This window comes from Gobio gobio (assembly GCF_949357685.1).
Source record: "Gobio gobio genome assembly, chromosome: 1".
NCBI classification, from domain to species: domain Eukaryota; kingdom Metazoa; phylum Chordata; class Actinopteri; order Cypriniformes; family Gobionidae; genus Gobio; species Gobio gobio.
Window position 1 is genome coordinate 45,309,490 of NC_137097.1, and position 19,562 is coordinate 45,329,051.

At 36.8% G+C, this 19,562-nt stretch overlaps 1 protein-coding gene across 1 annotated transcript; it reads left to right on the top strand.

Annotated features, from left to right (window-relative positions):
• Positions 1-1,038: 1,038 nt before the first annotated feature.
• slc35b1 (solute carrier family 35 member B1) lies at positions 1,039-19,112 on the top strand. The gene is made up of 9 exons (XM_079828066.1): positions 1,039-1,791; positions 5,456-5,559; positions 5,732-5,862; positions 5,941-5,971; positions 9,161-9,321; positions 9,426-9,552; positions 10,613-10,719; positions 10,844-10,997; positions 17,297-19,112. Exons 1-9 carry the CDS (start codon positions 1,670-1,672, stop codon positions 17,347-17,349), a joined length of 990 nt encoding a protein of 329 aa, XP_079684192.1. The 5' UTR covers positions 1,039-1,669; the 3' UTR covers positions 17,350-19,112.
• The last annotated feature ends 450 nt before the right edge of the window (positions 19,113-19,562 follow it).

The window sequence follows — 19,562 nt, forward strand, 5'->3', positions numbered from 1 at the left end:
TTGGATTGAAATATGACGGGGGTATTTTCTTTATGAATTCTTTGAGATGCACCGAACCAGAGTAACTGTGTTTACAGTTGTAATTTAATGAGGGAAAGAATGCATTGGCCATTGTTGCTCGTTTATTCTGGGGTGTTCATGTATTGTGGGCCGCTCACACTTACATCCAGTGTAAGACACGAATACCGACAGGACCCCATTAAGGGGTTATTTTGCTACACACTTGATTAGTGTGCTGTATGTTTTACTGAATTTCACTTCAGACTTGACTACTATTTTTACCACAGTGGTCATATTGTTCAGTTCATTTGAGCACCAAGCTAGTTATACAAACACTTTACACAGGACACAAGCAAGTTTGCTGCATTCAGGTTCAATATGTGCACATCGTAAGAAACGAAACTTCCAGCAAATTATTGTTTGCTGACACTGCACTGTTATTATCCCATATTTGTACATGGATTGTGTCTTGGCATCATCCATTCAGTTTTTTTTTTTTTAAAGTTCTCGCTCGTTACCTTGTTCTTTAAGGGTGCTGTTTTAATGACATTGTTCTCATATTGTTACTGTTATTATTTTGTTGAGTACAGTACCAAACCTTTTTTGTCCCATATATTGTAAATGTATGTTATTCCGTTTTGGCTGTCATAAATGAGAAAAAATCTCAGAGAAATAAGAGTGTGTTTACTGTTTTGTTTTAAAACTTTTTACATTTGCATTTAAATCGAATACCTCTTTAACTTGCAATAGGAATTCTAGTTGATAGTGTATTTGCTGAATGAGACATACACGAGACAAACTCTATGCCCCGCCCTCTTAAAGATTCCAGCACTGTGATTCGCTGCATGTCGCCGGCTTTTGCTTATTTGGACCAATTGAAGTAATACACATACTACTACGTAAAATCCTAACTGCTTATTTTCAAGAAAGGCCCCAGAGATTTATTTATAGGGAGTTGTATATAATGCCCAAATTAAAGTAGCAGGCAACGTTTTGTACAATCGTGTACAAAAACAAAGAGTGGACAGAAATCCCCATGATGGGAGGGAAGTCACCGTGGTTAACAAATAACGGCATGCACTTGGCTTAATACTGTATTTTAATTCTGTTATCATTGCAGGCATATCAAAAGATTCCAGGCATTACATCGGGTCCTTCTCCTCTAGTGTCATTTGACGCGTCAAATGAAAACATTTATTAGAGACTGCTCAAGCAGTAATTATCACTACATGTCTAAAACAGACTTTTAACTCGACACATCGAGTACCGCTTTATTTAAGCTTTTGGGGCTTCCTCGCAATATCTGGAAACAAACGCCGGATTTTTAACCGCATTCACTCACTCGTTATTATCAGGATGCGGCTATTTGGACGCGGCTAGCGCGCGGTAACGTTACATTTACATGACTGAGCTGTAAATAAAATAAAACATAAACTAAGTAATACGACTGTAATAAGTGTTATATCGTTGTTACTGTACGTCGCTTTAAGACTATAGATGTAATATCAGACGGAGGAGAGCCTCATCATCAGTACAGAGAAAAGGGGGGGTCTAGAGGCGAGCTATCATTTCCGGGCTACCGATCGCCGGTAGAGTGGATCTGGACGCAGGTGCGCGGGGTACGGGGAGCGGAGCGGTGTCCGTGTCCATACCGAGACTGCTGGACGATATGGCCGCCGGGAAGGCAACGAGCAAACCGTCTCTCTGGCAGAACGAACGGCTCCGGTTCATCGTCTGTTTCAGCGGGGTGTTCGTGTGTTACTTTTACTATGGCATACTGCAGGAGACAATGTGAGTATAAAACAGAGAACCTTCATAGCTTTCTAGATGTATTTAACAAGTTGTTGCATTATGGAATTATTTTCAATTAAAACGGTTTAATCATCATACGTTTGCTTTGTTGCACGGAATTAGTCTCTGCACATGTGGTTGGAATAGTAAATAGAGAGTGGAAACGTCCGACCCTTTAGCTATTTCACCTTGCTGGTTGACACTCTGCATTCTTACAGTATATGACAGTAGAGTATACTAAGCCTGATAACCGCTCACTTGTCATCCTCGCAGAAAAAGAGCTCTGATTTATCGCCCAGTGTTTCATTGTTCTCTATATGTGGCAAGCTGTAATCCTTTAAACCAGTGCTTCTCAACCTTTTTTGACTCCAGCTTTGTCCAAGACAATATTTGAAGGCTTTTCTAAGCTGATGTGTACTTCTGGTGTTGTGTAATAAAATTATATAAACTTGCCAGTTTACTGTAATTCATTTTAAATAATTGCAGGGCTTATTTTGTCCTACCTGGAAGTTTCCTACTTGAGAACCACTGCTTTAAACTCACTACTATCGATTAAATATAATATAATGTAGTATTAGTGTTATTACTAGTAGGCAATCTAAGAGTCTCTTTTGCAATTACATACTGGTTGAATTCTAAGGGGAACGCCTGAATAGTATGTTTGCATTAGTTACTAGTGATTATTTGTGCTTATATTCATTCCCATTTTTGGTACTATATCTATCCAAATTGTTAGCTACTAGTAAAAATCTGACTAGTTAGATTTGTCACAATATATCGCAATAAAAAAATGCAACAATATGTTTTGTGGATGGTGACAATATATGTTGTGTATAGTTCACCCAAAATGAAAATTACTTTGCGAGAACAAAAAAAATCAAGTTTATAGAGTTTTAGTGTCAGTAAATGTAAACTAAAAGTACTGAATATAATGTATAATGCAATGGGGGAATATTTGTCAGCTTCAGAATCATGAATATTTTTATTCTGGTGTCACCATTGCCCTGTGCATTGGGTTACCAGCACCAAGTCCAAGCCTATTGATTTCCACTCCCAATGTAATACCAAATTTAGCATTTTAATCAACAGTAAAATTTTTGTTAAGCTTTTACCATATGTCTTTGAATATCGCAATAATATCGTATCAAATCATGACATGAGGGTATCGTTACACCCCTAGTACGTAATGGTTATTAAAATTGAAATGCGTACCAACGACAATGACACTTAAAGCATAACTGACTGTGTTTACTTGAATACTCATTAAGAATGCCATTTTGACATAACTGTGTGTGTATTGACTGTTCGAGTGTGTGACACGAAAAAAAGAACGGCTTGTGCGCACTTTAGAGAGTAGAGAGCACGAGACTGCAGAGTTGTTTTTCACAAGTTATTACATTTAATAACTCTTTTTAACGTCAAGCAAGTCACATAAGTAACAGTTGTGTACCCATTCTCTGCTATATGCGTCAACCTAAAACATACACTTTTCACAATGTTGAAGTAGCCTATTAAAATCATTCAGATATTGTGTACCCTTGCGATATGCATATTGCGATTATGTACATTTGCTATATTTCGATACATTTTGCAGCCCTAAACAAAACTAAATTTTAAAGTCCTTTCATCTAAGATTCTAAATGTTTTGTGATATGTGATATATTAGCTCTTAGTTTAGTTAATTGTACATTTTAAATGGTGATTTATTTTATATTCTTGGTCTATTTAGTATTGATGTTCCATTACCAGCAAAACTATCGATTTTTTTTTTTTTTCTAATGACAACTGTTTTTAGGAACTTGGAACAACATTTGTGATGATCAAATTCTGTGATATCTGTCAGGTAGTAGGGATATTTTGTTTTATATAAATAAAATCACTTGCAGTACCCTTTAAAGGGTTAGTTCACCCAAAAATGAAAATCCTGTCATTAATTCCTCACCCTCATGTCGTTCCAAACCCATAAGACCTTCGTTCATCTTCGGAACACAAATTAAGATATTTTTGATGAAATCTGAGAGGTTTCTGAACCACCCAAATGCAGCAGCGTTATTAACACTTTCAAGCCCCAGAATGGTAGTAAAGACATCGTTAAAATAGTCCATGTGACTCCAGTGGTTCACCCTTGATGTTATGAAGGGACGAGAATACTTCTTGTGCGCAATAAAACGAACAAAAACAGCAACTTTATTCAACAATCTCTTCTCTTCCATGTCAGTCTCCTACGCTGTTCATGTAGTAATACAGTGCAGAGCTTCCAGGTTCTACGTCAGAAAGCTGGCTCACCATTGGCTGACGTTGTTCACGTAATCACAACGATGCATGCGTGTGATGTTGACGCAGGAGCTAGCCAATAATGAGCGACATTCTGACGTGGAACTGTCAGAACTAAAAAGCGCTGCACTGTGTTTACTATGTCAACAGCGCAGGAGACTGACATTTTAGTTTTTTTTGTGCACAAAAAGTATTCTTGTCACTTCATAAAATTACGGCTGAACCACTGGAGTCACATGGACTATTTTAACGATGTTTTACTGCCTTTCTGGACCTTGAAAGTGGTAATAACGTTGTTGTCAATGGAGGGATCAGAGAGGGCTCAGATTTCATCAAAAATATCTTAATTTGTGTTCCGAAGATGAACGAAGGTCTTACGGGTTTGGAACGACATGAGGGTGAGGAATTAGTAGGTGTTTCTCAATGTCAAGGATCCTTCCTCTGCAGGACTGGTCCTTCCAAGTCACTTCCTTCAGAGGCTAGGCGAGGCTCCTCTTTAGCATTCGGAGAACACGTAAATGGAACAGGCTAGCAAGTGCACGTCAGCCTCATTACGTCAGTGAAAAGGTGCGTTAGCCATCAATAACGTCATTTGTATAATATCAATACGGTTGTAATTTGTACTGGCATTTAAAAGTTAAACTTTACTTATATTTACTACGGTTATAGCAAATGTTTGGTAACGTAAATACTTACACTTGAAAGCATATTGCCCCGTTAACGCTCCGACTCCGCCAACGTCCGATATTTTGTATTTTTTGAACAAGATAGCAAAGCTGCGTGCATAGGATTGTGGGTGATTTGAGAACGCTAAGTGCGCGAAGTCTACTCGTAAGCATCCTTTCCTGTATATGGCATATTTTTCGAACGAAGGACTCAGACCTTGGTTGAAATTCCGAGGATCCTCGACATTGGAACAGCCCTTCGGACGTCGATGACGTAGCATCCTCGGAATTCTGGCTTCCGAGGATCCTTCCTTGACATTGAGAAACGCCTAATGACAGAATTTTAATTTGTGGGTCAACTAACCATTTAAGTTTCAGGTCAGAAGGTTTTCCCTTTTACTTTGAGAAGGTCTCTAAGTAACACAACCCAACACAAAGTTATTTTCCTTTTGAGTCCTAGTTTTCTTTTCAAATTATTTTGCCATGTTTTTAACCATTTTACATCTACACAGTACATGTCAACCTCTCAGATGTATTGACCTCAATGTCAATGAAGACTTTAAAAAAAAAAAATTATCAAGCGCTAAAATTAGTTGCTGCGGTAAACAAGAGTTTCTTCCCCAGCCACTGTTGGTTATTTTTATCGCCAGTGATCATTAAGTATCCTTGTTCCAAACAGCTGTTCCCTTCAATCCCACAATACCTCTGTCTTCTTTTTGGTCCAGCACGCGAGGGGACTACAGTCATGCGGGGAAGAAGGAGAAGTTTCGTTATGCCACCACCCTAGTCTTCATCCAGTGCGTCATCAGTGCTGCTTTCGCCAGACTCTGTGAGTCAAACCTTCGGATGTTCTGATTGCATTTGTGGAGATCATTTAGTGCTTTACGTAATAAATGGGTGGTATCACATTATGGCACCACTTATTTGCCTGCATGTGTTGCTGAATGTGTTTGAATCCGACTTGCAATTAATTCTGCATTCTCTCTATTTTATGTTCGTAGTAATTCAGTTTTTTGAGGGCTCAAAGCAGGACCACACGAGAAGCTGGCTCTATGGCGTGTGTTCTCTGTCTTACCTTGGCGCCATGGTGTCCAGTAACTCCGCCTTGCAGTATGTCAACTACCCCACACAGGTCAGCACAGCTCTTTACTCCCGTATCTCTCTTTCTGTCCCTCACAACATCATGTTCATGAGTCTTTGTTCTTTCTAGGTTTTGGGAAAGTCCTGTAAACCAATTCCAGGTGAGAAAACGACATCTTTATCAGTTTGAAGCATGTAAACAAAGCTCTCAAGTTTCAGTCAAGAATGTAGAACATGCTGGTCTTGTTTTACTGTTAGTTCATGATCAAAACACACACGACTTCAGAGATATGCAGTTTCATTTGGGGTCAGGTAGAAGTTTGGGGTCAGCAGAATTTTCTTTTTTTTTATATTTCTTTAATTTATATTCAGCTGGAGGCATTACATTGATCAAAGGTAACATACATATTTACCAAAGTCATCTTTAAAGTATCTTTACTATTTCAAATAAATGCTGTCGTTTAGAACTTTTTAGTCATCAAAGGTTACTGAAAAACTCTCGGTTTCTACAAAAATATGAATTAATTTTCATCATTAATATTGATAATAATAATAATAATAAATGTTTCTTAAGCAGCAAATCATAATATTAGAATGATTTCTGAAGGATCATGTGACACTGAAGACTGGAGTAATGATGCTGAACATTCAACTTTGACATCACAGGAATAAATTACATTTTAAAATGGAAAACACTTATTTTAAATTCTAATTATATTTCAAAATGTAATAATAATATGCGTCCTTGGTAAGCATTAGACTTTCAAAAGCTTTAAAAAAAAAAAATCAAAAACTTTTGAACAGTTGTGTACAAGAGACTAAACAAAAATGGGCCAAAAATGCATTTGGATACTTAAATGAGGAACAAGAGTCATTGCAATAGATACAATTATCAATCCAAATGGCATGCATTTAAAAATAATAGCACAAGCACACTTTTCAGCAAAACAAATAATATAAAATGAATACAAATTTGCATAAAATGATGTGGACACTTACTGGTTATCAAACATAATAAAAAGTCCAATTAAATGACATTCAGACATTTTAAAGTGAGCAGGGTTTCCACTGGTCTTAAAGGTGCACTGTGTACATTTTGGCGGCATCTAGCGGTGAGGTTTTGAACTGCAACCGCTCACAGTTTAGGACCCAGGACCAGTAGTGAAAAATGAAGACCAAGAGTCAGGAGTGTAATTAATTAAAGAGAAATGTACTGAAGAATAGTTTGCAGTTTCATAAGCAGAAGCCAGCTTCAAGTCACACAAGGAGTTTGTAGGCCGCGCTCCCTCTACCAGCCTATCGTACATACAATTTCTAAACCGTTATACTGTTATCAAGTTCTAGCCACGTCATTACTGCCAGGTGAATGATTCTGATTGGCTCAGAGAAAATGGACTGTCATGGTAAATTTCCACACATTGTCAGTTACCGGTAATCAGATTCATGTGTCCTTAGATCACTTGTTGACGCTTTCACCCCGGAATTAGGCACGTAATGACCTTCCAGATTCTGGAGCAGGCGCCAGCTTGCCCAAAACAACAAGTCCACCCATCTCTTAGGATGGCCGTAATCCACCTCCAAAACTGATCTGTAACACAGAATACAGCGCACATGCACAGACACACAGTCTCTCCAAGGTTGGAGTTGGTGAGCTCTAGTACTGACAAGAAAACGTTTCCCAAAACATACAGATAGCATGTGCTTTCTCTCAGTGAGAGGTACAGACAACAGTCCAGGCAATATTCATACCAGTCTTTAGGGTTTTCAGTAAAATAAAATATAAAATGAATAAAATATAATAAAAATAAAATGGAAGACCGATCCACATTTCATCTCTGGAAGCTGGAGTTACTGCACTCGCAGTTAGAGGTGTGTGATGTCTCCAAATCCAAACACTCAACAACATGTTCTGAAATTAAGTGTTTTAGTGACACATCATAAAAACATAATGGTTCATTACATCACTGAAAACATAGTTATGTATATCATATTGCATTTCTGTCAATAGATCCTCATAAATATTACACACTGCACCTTTAAAGTCTTAAAAAGTCTTAATTTGACCTTCCACAATTTAAGGCCTAAAAATTTCTTAAATTGGAGCAGAAAGTCTTGAATTCAATATCATGGCATTAAATTAGGGCCCTATGATTTCTGCGATGCACGGAATTGCAGAATCCATTCATAAAAATGGAATCAACTGTATAATGCAGAATGTCACAGAATTTGTCAAATTTTGGAGGAATAAATCAAAAGTAAGTCAGTACACTTAAAGGGTTAGTTCACCCAAAAATACAAATTCTGTCATCATTTACTCACCCTAATGTCGTTCCAAACCCATAAGACTTTCTTTCATCTGGAATAAACCGCTTGATTCGTTTTAGGATCTCTTTATGAGCTTTTTGAAGCATCAAAGCGGTAGTTGCTTAGACTGTCAATGGAGGGACAGAAATCTCTCAGATTTTATTAAAAATATCTTCATTTGTGTTCCGAAGATGAACGAAAGTCAATCAAATTTAATCCAACCATTAAAGCAGAGAGTCCAGAAAAATTAAAACAGAATAAACTATAAAACACACAAAAAAATACAACAGATTTTATAGAGCCCTACATTTAATTGCAAAATTAAGTTGAATGCACTGCAAAAAATTATGTTCTTCCTCAGGATTTTTGTTTTCCCGTACAAATTCAAAACATTCTTAGATCAAGATACATTTAATGACATGCAAAATGAAGTCTTGTTTTCTGGGAAATTGAATAAACGTCTGTCATTGGGTATGAACATTACTTACATTTGAATTGTTGATTTTTATGAACCCATTGGCAGATATTTGTTCGTTTTAATCATAAAATCACTTTCACAAGAATTCTTGTCTCAAATCTTATGCTGTTTTTTGTCAAATTAATTAAAAAAGTTATTGAGATCTGTTGGAAATTGTATTTTCAAAATTTGATGTGTCACTAATACAACTCATTGTTTGCTTGGACATATTGACGTGTTATGTTTCCTTTAATTTATTCCTTACATTTTCTTTAATTGGCCTTAAATGTACCTTCATAAAACCTGCAGAAACCCTGAGTGAGACTTCAGTATCCAATATTTTTTGGCCCAATGTAGCGGTCATTTTCATCACATCTGGATGTATTTTTGTTTAGAGTACAACATTTATGCTTGCCTCACATGTTCAAAGAAAACGTATATCCCCATTTTTTTTTTTGGCTTTTGGTTTGTTGGCCATTTGGCAAACTATTTTCAAGCACATTCTTCTTAACCACACAACAGAAACCTCTGCAGATTGATGATATTAGTCATGTCTTCTCATTGTGCTTGTGTCTCTCTGGTTCCACAGTGATGATTCTGGGTGTCACAATCCTCAGGAAGAAATATCCCATGGCGAAGTACCTGTGTGTGTTTCTAATCGTCACCGGGGTCGCCCTCTTCCTCTACAAACCCAACAAAGGCTCCAGCGCATCAGATGAACACTCGTTTGGCTTTGGAGAGATGCTGCTGGTCGGTCTCTGTTTGAATCTGTTCTGTTCTCTGCCTTGTATAGCATTTCTAGTCCTCTGTGTGATGATGATGATGATGATGAAGGTGTGTTTCTTTGGTCACAGTTGCTCTCGCTGACTCTGGATGGGCTGACGGGTGTATCTCAGGACCACATGAGGGCGCGGTACCAGACGGGAGCCAATCACATGATGTTGAACGTCAACCTGTGGTCCACGCTGGTCCTGGGAGTAGGTGAGTTGTTAAAAAGAGGGTCCTGTTAAATTAAAGGTACTGGTTATTATAGATGGCATAAATTATAGATGGCCACTTGTATTGTAGGAACTTTATCCTTGTCTCATGGCTTATTTGTATCAAGACAAGCCATTTTTGATAATGAGGTTAAAACATCTAAGTTTGATTCATGATTCAGTTCATCATTTAAAAAATGTATTTATCTATTAATTTGTGTTATCACTCAAAAGTGTTTACGGAAGTCCCTTTGTGGAGAATTTTTTTTATAAATACACTACATTTAAAATGTTTTTTTTTTTTACTAATATATTTAGGCATTCAATTGATAAAAATGACAGTAAAGACATTTTATAATGTTACAAAAGATTTCAATTTCTAATAAATAATGTTCTTTTGAACTTTCTGTTATCCAATAATCCTGGGGAAATTAATACGAAATTGTTGCATCATTCACCCTTTTAAGTAAGTACCCTTAAGGAAGTACCCTTCCTTTTTTCCCCCATAGTTATTGTACTACGTGTATATCTCCATGGTTTATAAATCATGTTAGTATTTCCTTCAGACCAGCGCTCATTGTCAGTATATCTTCCTCCAGCAGGGGGAGCTCTGGCTCTATGATTAGTCTAGGTGTTGTTATTATTTGAGGGTTGACAGAAGCAACCCTGCTGATCTCCAGCAGCTGTTCAGTCTTTCTGCCTTAGCTCTGAAAGGCATCTGTTCCTCACTTTTAATCTTTAATCTCATCACACATGCAGCAAACTTCCTTCCTTCCAAACCTCTCATTATGAAACCAGAGCTGTCCTGTGGTGCTCTCTGAAGTTATCAGAAATAATGAATAGTTTTTGTCAAGTTTCTCTTTTAACTAGGCAAATGCAAAATGATACAGAGTCCAGAATTAACAGTAACCAAGCCCAAATGAGAGTCAAATTTGGCTTTGGAGAGTATGTGAGCGAGAACGTGCACTTGCCAACCTCATTATGGCATCATATATACACACACACACACACACACACAATCTACTACAGAAACAACATCTCTTGCTCTCTCTCTTTCTGCATAGCTGTGCTGTGGACCGGGGAGGTGTGGGAGTTTTGGGCATTTACTGACCGCTATCCTAGCATCATCTATAATATCGTCCTGTTCGGTATCACTAGCGCTCTTGGACAGGTGGGTTTGTTGTTTGCATACAACAGAACAACACCATCATTAATTCATTCTAACACATAAATAGTAAATAATAGTTGATAATCCAGAGTTGAAACATTTATTCTCTCCATCTCTCTTCCCCTAGACATTCATCTTCATGACTGTGGTGTATTTTGGACCGCTCACATGTTCCATCATCACAACGACAAGGAAGTTCTTCACCATCCTGGGATCTGTGCTGCTCTTTGGGAACGTCATCAGCCCTATGCAGTGGTTTGGCACCACCCTCGTCTTCGTTGGTGAGTGAAACTATCTTATTTGTCTTGTATTGAATATTTCTATTAAATTGTAAAAAATAAGTCTCTAATGCTCACTAAGGCTGCATTTTAGAGCTGCACGATTAATCGTTAAAAGATAATGATCTCGATTCAAACATCCACACTACTCATTCCTAAGTGTCGAGTAAACCTTTGACAAGTGCAATCACAGCAGAATATTCAAATCTGCGTTGACACTGACCTAGACAGTGCAGATATAATATATAGGTATGAAACAGCTTTTCTTTTCAACCACACAGTATCATTTATTTTCAGGGCTGGACTGAGGCTAAAATTCGGCCCTGGACAAACCCAGCCCATCTGGCCCATGAGTTCCCCTGTGAATGTTTTTGCCTTAAATTCGAGTAAATAAATAAAACTAGGACATGGACAAATAATGCTGGATATTATTGAATTTACTGCAAATGCAGTTAACAAATTTAAACACTTTTGTCTCACAGAAATGCACTTGACAGTAAAGAACTGATTTTGAGCTAGGATGCATTAAAGTGAATTTACTGCTATTAAATTCTATAATCATTTACTCACCCTCAAGTTGTTCCAAACCTGTTTAACTTACTCTCTTCTGTGAAACACAAAAGAAGATATTTTAAAGAATGCTGGCAACCAAACCATTTTGGTTTGGCTATCATTGAATATTGTACGGACAAATAAAAAGACAAATGATTTTCATATGTTACACAGAAAGAAATTCATTCAGTTTTGTCATGACATTAGAGTCAGTAAATGATCACATTTTAGGTTGAACTACCCCTTTAAAAACAAAAATATTTTCGAATTAACACCTAATTTATGTAAGACACTGATATCTATCTTTCATGAGGCTCTCATTGAAATAACGTTTAGTTAAATTTCATTAGAACTATTAAAAAGTTCATAAAACATTTAAAGAAGCAAAAAGTTTTGTTCTTAATTCATGGGATCCAGGCTGTAAAGATGTTTTGTTGAATTATCCCTTAATTACCCCAATGACATTTTATTTATAGTTTAACTGTAGTTTCATTTAACTGTAAGATCATAGTCACAGGTAAAACCATGCTCCTCATTACCATGGGTTTCTAAAATAAATAAATAATAATAAACTATTGAATTTGTAATAAAAAATATATTAATTTACCTGCAAGGTAAATTATTATAAAGGTGTGGTGGTGCTAGTGTAGCTACTGGCAGGGCTGGACTGGTAATCTGGCATACCGGGCATTTTCCCGGTGGGCCGACGCACTTTGGGGCCGATACAAGGTTATTTATTTGCCACGGAGTGGCCCATCATGCAGGGACAGCGGCCCATTGGTTTGTCTTCTGAATTGACAGGCCAAAGCGAGAGAGACCTTCCCTCCTCCATAGACTGTGTCCATATTAGACGCTGTTTAAAAATTTGGGCGCATGAAACTGCAAAAGGCGAATATTGGCGCAATAGCGCTGCCGCCGACGAACGTGCGCTGCGTTTCTGCTGCTCTATGAAGTGATGAACCGGCACTTTGACTCCGAATGTTGTTTTATACAATCGTGTGATATGGGAACATTAAAGATTCTGTGGTGAATCAGCTGAAAACAGCCGCGACCATGTAAATACATCACGAGGTAAATTGGAAAACAGCAATACAGCAAAACAGCAATGTACACACAACTACAAACTTGTCACTCTAGCACAACCAAATTCAATAGTTTATTATTATTTATTTATTTTCGAAACCATATTATACCTATGGCAATGAGGAGCATGATTTTACCTGTGACTACCATGCCCAGTTAAATGAAACTGACCTACAGTTAAACCAAAATTGGTGCTATATAGCACTAAAAAAGGTTCCCCTATCATTACGAGCCAAGAACCATTTTTGGTGCCATATAGAACCTTTTTTTTAGAGTGTAGAGTAATTAAATTATAATTCAACAAAACAGCTTTAAAGCCTGGATCCCATGCATTAAAGGGATAGTTCACCCAAAAATTAAAAATTCTGTCATCATTTACTCACCCTCAAGTTGTTCCAAACCTGTATGAGTTTTTTTGTTCTGCTGAACACAAAAGAAGATATTTTGAAGAATGTTTGTAACAAAGCAGATAGAGCAACTATTGACTACCATAGTAGGAAAAAAATACTAGTCAATAGTTGCTCTATCTGCTTTGTTACAAACATTCTTCAAAATATCTTCTTTTATGTTTCATGGAAGAGAGATAGTCATACAGATTTGGAACGACATGAGAGTGAGTAAATGATGACAGATTTTAAAAGCAGTAAATTCACTTTAATGTATCCTAGCTCAAAATCAGTGGTTTACTGTCAAGTGCATTTCTGTGTGACAAAAGTGCAATATTACGTTTGTTATCTGCATTTGCAGTAAATTCGATAATATCCATCATTAGTTGTCCCTGTCCTAGATTTATTTATTTACTCCAATTTAAGGCCCTAACCCCAGTTAAAACATTCAAGAGGGACTCATGGGCCGATTGGGCTGGATTTGCCAGGGCCGAATTTTAGCCCCAGTCCAGCCCTGGCTACTGGTTGTGTATAGGTTTTCCAATTTACCTCGTCATGTATTTAGATGGTCGCGGCTGTTTTCAGCTAGATTCACCACAGAACCTGTAATGTTCCCATATCACACGACCCATATCACATGTATAAAACAAAATCCGTTCATCACTTCATAGAGCAGCAGAAACGCAGCGCATGTTCGTCAGCGGCAGTGCTGTGCGGATATTCGCTTTTTGCAGTTTCCCATGCGCTCAAAAAAAGAGATCAAAACAGCGCCTAATATGGACGAGGGGAGGCTTCTCTCACTTTGGCCTGCCTGTCAATTGTTCGCAAAGACCCGCCTCCTTTAGTTACTGTTGCTATGTCCTACAAGCCATGGCGCTCTCACGCCACACGTGTTATAACGAAGAGAAAATACATTGCGGAGCAAAGAGGACACTGACAACACGCAGACAGACAGGACAGAGCAAGTTACTTTTGATATGAAACAAAGTTTCAACTTAGAAATTGTCTTTTTTTTTTTTTAAGAAATGTAAACAATAAATAGCGTTTTGTGGCTCTTTAATGTGTCGTGATCGCTGTAGCGCTTCAGTTAAAGCTGCTAGTGAACCGATTATCTCTTCCATGTGGTTCATTGATAAGCACGAAATAAACATGAATGAATACAAAAAGAAATGTTGTTTCAACCGCGGAAAAACGTCAGTACACACCGTTTTTCCAAGTTCAAGTCCACCGACGTTAATCTACTAACTCTCCTGACTGCTTTGTCGGACAAAACGACAGATTCAGCGATGTGATTGGTCAGATCGCCTGACAATCAAACTTGCGGCGAAGGGTGAATTCAGAAGACAAACCAATGGCCCCTGTCCCTGCATGATGGGCCAATCCGTGGCAAAACCTATATAAATAACCTTTTATATCGGCCTCAAATATCATATATAAATCGGCCTCAAAGTGCGTCGGCCCACCGGGAAAATGCCAGGTATGCCAGATTACCAGTCCTGCCCTGATTATTTCTGTTACAAATATTCATATTATCACATAAGTACTAGGATAAAAGTGTATAGTTCGGATATTCCTTTTGAAATTAACTTGGTGCTTCAATTAAAGATTGTATTGATTACATTTATTAAAAAATTATTTGTCTTTGAATCATTCATTCAAGAGATTTGTTCAAAAACGCTGATTCATCCAGTAATAGGTGTGTTGGACTTGAAGCGGCGCTGCACAACGATCAGTGTATGATATCAAAGTACCATGAGAGCGATCAGAGGGCAGATGCGAGTATGCTTTTGAATCGCTCTCTGTGCTTTGATGTCATACACCGATTGGTCGGCACCGTGTCGGATCAAGTCGAACACACTTATCAAAACAAGTGAAGTATTTATGAACGAGTCAATGAATCATTCTTTCAAACCGATTTCTTTTTTGTTTAACTTTTTATTCATTCAGATGAATTAAGATTAATTTAAAATAGACTACAGCCATTACATTTTGTCAGAACCTCTAGTAAATTGCATTATAAATTAGTTATTTTGCGAAAAAATGTGATTCTCAATTTATCTAGAATCGTGCAGCTCTAACTGCATTTATTTGATTAAAAAAAACAGAAATATTGTGGAATGTTTTATTTTTAATATATATATATATATATATATAACCTGAAAAAAGGTATCACTGTTTCCACAAAAGCAGCACAACTGTTTTTGTTTTCGACATTGATAATTATGGAGTCAATAAATGCCACATAGATTTCCAAAAGAATAAACTATTGCAAAAGAAAATAAAGTTTTGCAAACAAAAATAAAGAATTGCAAAAGGAAAATAAAGGGTTTTCATTTGCAACGCTCCTTTTATTCTGCGTTTCAGTCAAGTGTGAGTTTGCAATACTGCTTCCCCTTTGCGTTTCACTTCATGGCCCTGTTTTGACATGTGGGGGTGGAGTCAAGAAACTGGGGCGTGTTCAGCGGACATGGTCATGCCTCCCTCCGTGTGACATCTCCTCGAGACGCAGATCAGCACAGATGAAGGCACTATGGTTGAGAGGCATGCGGGTGGATCGTTTTCTTGTAATCACACTTTTACTAGCATTAAAATGGGCATGACTTTGTTTTGTTACGACTAAATGTGTTTTAAAAGCGTTTGCTTAAGTTAGAGATCATGTTAAAGTGGTGTTTATTATTAGCGGTGGACTACTGGCTAACGTGAACTGTCTGTAAATAGCCAGCATCTGCAAAACTTATTTTTTTCTCTCAATTAGGCCTGTCACAATAACCACTTTTTGTTTCACGATATATCGTCCCAGAAATAATTGCGATAAACGATATTATTGTAATTTTAAGACTATTTTATGCCACTGAATATATACCTAATATAACAGCATAATAATGCAAGTAGATTATGCTACTTGCTACCTACACACTTTCAAATGACAACCTTTTAATTCTTTAAATCATGGAAATTAAGGGTAAAAAATATAGTATCCTAAATAAAAAAAATTGAATAAATAGTAAATAAACATTTTCACTTGTGAAACGGCTTTAACAATCGTCATTCTGCGTTGACATTTATATGTGCACCGGAACAGGGGAATGCGGCTTTGAAATTGAGTCCATTTGGGCTTATTCTTAAAAAAACTGTCAGTAGTTGTCAGAAAAACACTATAACGCCTCAAATGGTGCCTTTTTTTCACCTGTCGATTACCGCTCTGTGTATGAAGGAACTGCCCGAGAACCACTTTCGCCTCCGTCACGGAAAACATGCAAGATGACAGCACAATCGAGTAAAATGTTGGTGACATTCATTATCATGTAAACATAATGGGCGATATATTGCATCACAAAAAATGATTGAGGTCATGTGTATGTATTGTGCGATATATTGATTATTGCGACAGGCCTACTCTCAATACTTTATTTTTCTTTTGCAATTCTTTATTTTTGTTTGTAATACTTTATTTTTGTTTACAATAATACTGGCATTATATTGACTCCATAGATAATAATAATAATAAATGTTTCCTGAGCAGGTTAGGTCATAACATATGATCATATTAGAATGATTTCTGAAGGATCATAAGACACTGAAGAGGCTGAAAATTCTGCTTTGACATCACAGGCACGTTATATATATATATATATATATATATATATATATATATATATATATATATATAAACGTGCCTGTGATGTCAAAGCAGAATTTTCAGCCTCTTTTATATATATATAAAAATTTATATATATATATATATATATATATATATATATATATATATATATATATATATATATATATATATATATATATATATATATATATATTATTTATTTATATATATGCATACATGCATACATGCATACATGCATACACATATATATATATATATATAAAGGATTTTTTGATGAATAGAAAGTTCAAAAGAAAATCTTTCTTTTTCAATGTAAAAGTCTTTGATCAAAATTCTGTCACTTGTGTTCATTTTAATGCATCCTTGCTGAATAAATGTATTCATTTCTTTTTAATCTAACTGACCCAAAATTTTGAACGATAGTATATATAATTTAAATATATACATTTTAAAAAAGTTCAAACTTGGGTATACTTTTATATTTGTTCACAAAAATTAATTTGAAGAATTTAAGCATAACTTTTTAGACTTTTTACTGGCCGTGTACATCTGAGCTTGTGAAAGTTGAGTTCTGTGTTGAGCAGTACTAATAATCAGTCCAGAGCTGTGTGGTTATAATAAGCAGATGCGCTCAACCATGGCTCTGCTCTGTATTTCAGGCCTTGGACTGGATGCCAAATTTGGAAAGTCTCCTAAGAAGACGACACACTGAAGACTGGAACCTGTGTGTGTGTGTTTGCCTGCATTTGAACCCCTGAGACAAACATAGGCATTTATTCTTTAAACGCTTTACCATACTAATTCCATCATTGGTGTACTTCAGAGATGACGTTTTAGCACTCAACATATTGTTATTATGCTGATGTTCTGATCTGAACATTTCATAATGGGATCTATTTGCCCATCATCTCTCAAAATGGTATCCATGGTAACAGAGGGACAGTGCAAATGTGTGTCTGTGCCTAGTCATAATCTATAATGCTAAGAAGGCGATATCAAAAGAGTAAGGTTGGATAAAGTTGAAGATCCTATTTAAAACTGCAGTCTGAAAAATGCACACGCTGATTGTACTTCCTGGAAGATTCCCTCCAGCGAGGCAACCACAGAATTTTTGAAGTACCCCGATTCGTACTTTTGACACATTTATATATACATCTCCAAATAATTTGAGAAATGTTGATTCAGACAGGTGAGTTCTGCCTTAATTTTAGTCTTAATTTAGGTGGTGAATTCTGTTAAACGTCTGACTATTGTCATTGCATTCCCCAGGAAGTGTGTGTGTGTGTGGTGTTTACTCTGTGTATGTAATGCACAAACACCTGTATAGATGAATTATTTGTCAAAACATGGCTTTTTCATACCAGATGTCATATTTATATTCATGTGTCTCGTCTTGTTGGAAATCATAAAAGAAAATGTTTAGAAAGTTGACATTTTTTACAAAAAAAATATCATCTGCATTGTACTTTATCCTTGTGTCAGAATAAAAATGGAATTTTATAGATTAATTCTGCTCTGTATCTCTATGAAGGGATCTGTTTGGAATCATAACGGGTGTTTAAATAAAAGGGAAACTCAATCAGGTTGCAAGAAGATGCTGTTGACCAGCTGTCATCGAGGAACGTCTGCCAAAAAACGCTGCTCGTGTCTGCCAGCATCATGTTTTCGCTCTGTTTGGGGAGAGAAAAACAACCAAATGACATTAAACACACACCCTGGACATGAGTGGATCTGTGTTTTGTGTTTTCAATCGCACCTTTTAAAGTGCTCGTCGTCTTGCGGTAGATATAGTTGGTGGAAAACACATCAGTGTCGTAGAGAACGCGTTGACTTGAATGGACTGGAGCTGAAGATGCAGTTAAAATGGATGAAATGTACCTGACGAGAGCCAGCCATCCACCTCTCATAATCGTGATCGCAATAGAGAACAGTCGCCGTTTGCTTAACAGGAACTCTGAGGAAAGGTTAATGTGCAATTCAAAGCAGAAAATGAAATTGGAGGGAAACAAACACGCCCGGATGTCAGGAAGGCAATCTGATTAAAAGAGCCAGCAGAGGAGAACTGGCAGTGCAGCAAAACTACATTTCCACACTCGCCGTTTGAACAAGCTGCCCTGAGGGTGTCCTGGCTAAAACGATGATGAAGTGCTTTTCTCTTTTTTTCCCTCTTTCCCTCTGTTATTTTAATCTCGTTCTCATTTTTAACCTGAACGCTTTTAGGCTGTGTAAATGGAATATTAAAGGTGGTTTTGTTTAACGCATGCCATGAATATAAAGAAGCAAAAGCAGGGTGATAGTGGTTGTGCTAGTTCAGAGCAAAGTACAGAAATCTGTGTAAAAAAAAAACCTGCCCTTTTCAGGAAAAGTGCTATCATAAACATAAATCCACGTAAACTAACATTTTGTATTTTGGAAAGTCAATCCTGTTACTGGCATTCATTTCTTTAACAATATTAAAATTATATTTGAAACGGCCTTCCACGTTTTTCCATTCTAACCCTACATTGTATTTTGGACAAAGCCCTTCTTTTAACATCTCTCTTGTAAAAATATACGTTTTCCTTAATTGACATGATCATCCTCTAAAGTTTGTAAATTCTTGGTCATCTGAATGACAATATGGGGGGGGGGGGGGGGGTCTAAATTTGAAACAATCCGAGTGAAAAGAGTGACAAATACTGCTCATATGTGAAAAATATAACATGGTTCTAATTAAAAATATAGTAGGCCTAATGCTTGTGTCAACAGGGATGACAAAAATATCAAAACATGAGGTAGATTAAGTCATTTAAGAAAAAAAATGCACAATACAATTTCTTGTCATTTTAAAATTTTAAACTCTTCGTTTCATATATATAAGTATTCCCTGTTGTCTAGTGTATTATATTTACAGGCCAAAATAGTAGTATTAATAGGCAAAATATG

Excerpts from the sequence above, each read along its gene's own strand:
- slc35b1 (XM_079828066.1), top strand. The coding sequence starts at position 1,670 with ATGGCCGCCGGGAAGGCAACGAGCAAACCGTCTCTCTGGCAGAACGAA. Across the intron at positions 1,792-5,455 it reads GGCATACTGCAGGAGACAAT|CACGCGAGGGGACTACAGTC; the intron begins GTGAGTATAAAA and ends TTTTTGGTCCAG. Across the intron at positions 5,560-5,731 it reads TGCTGCTTTCGCCAGACTCT|TAATTCAGTTTTTTGAGGGC; the intron begins GTGAGTCAAACC and ends TTATGTTCGTAG.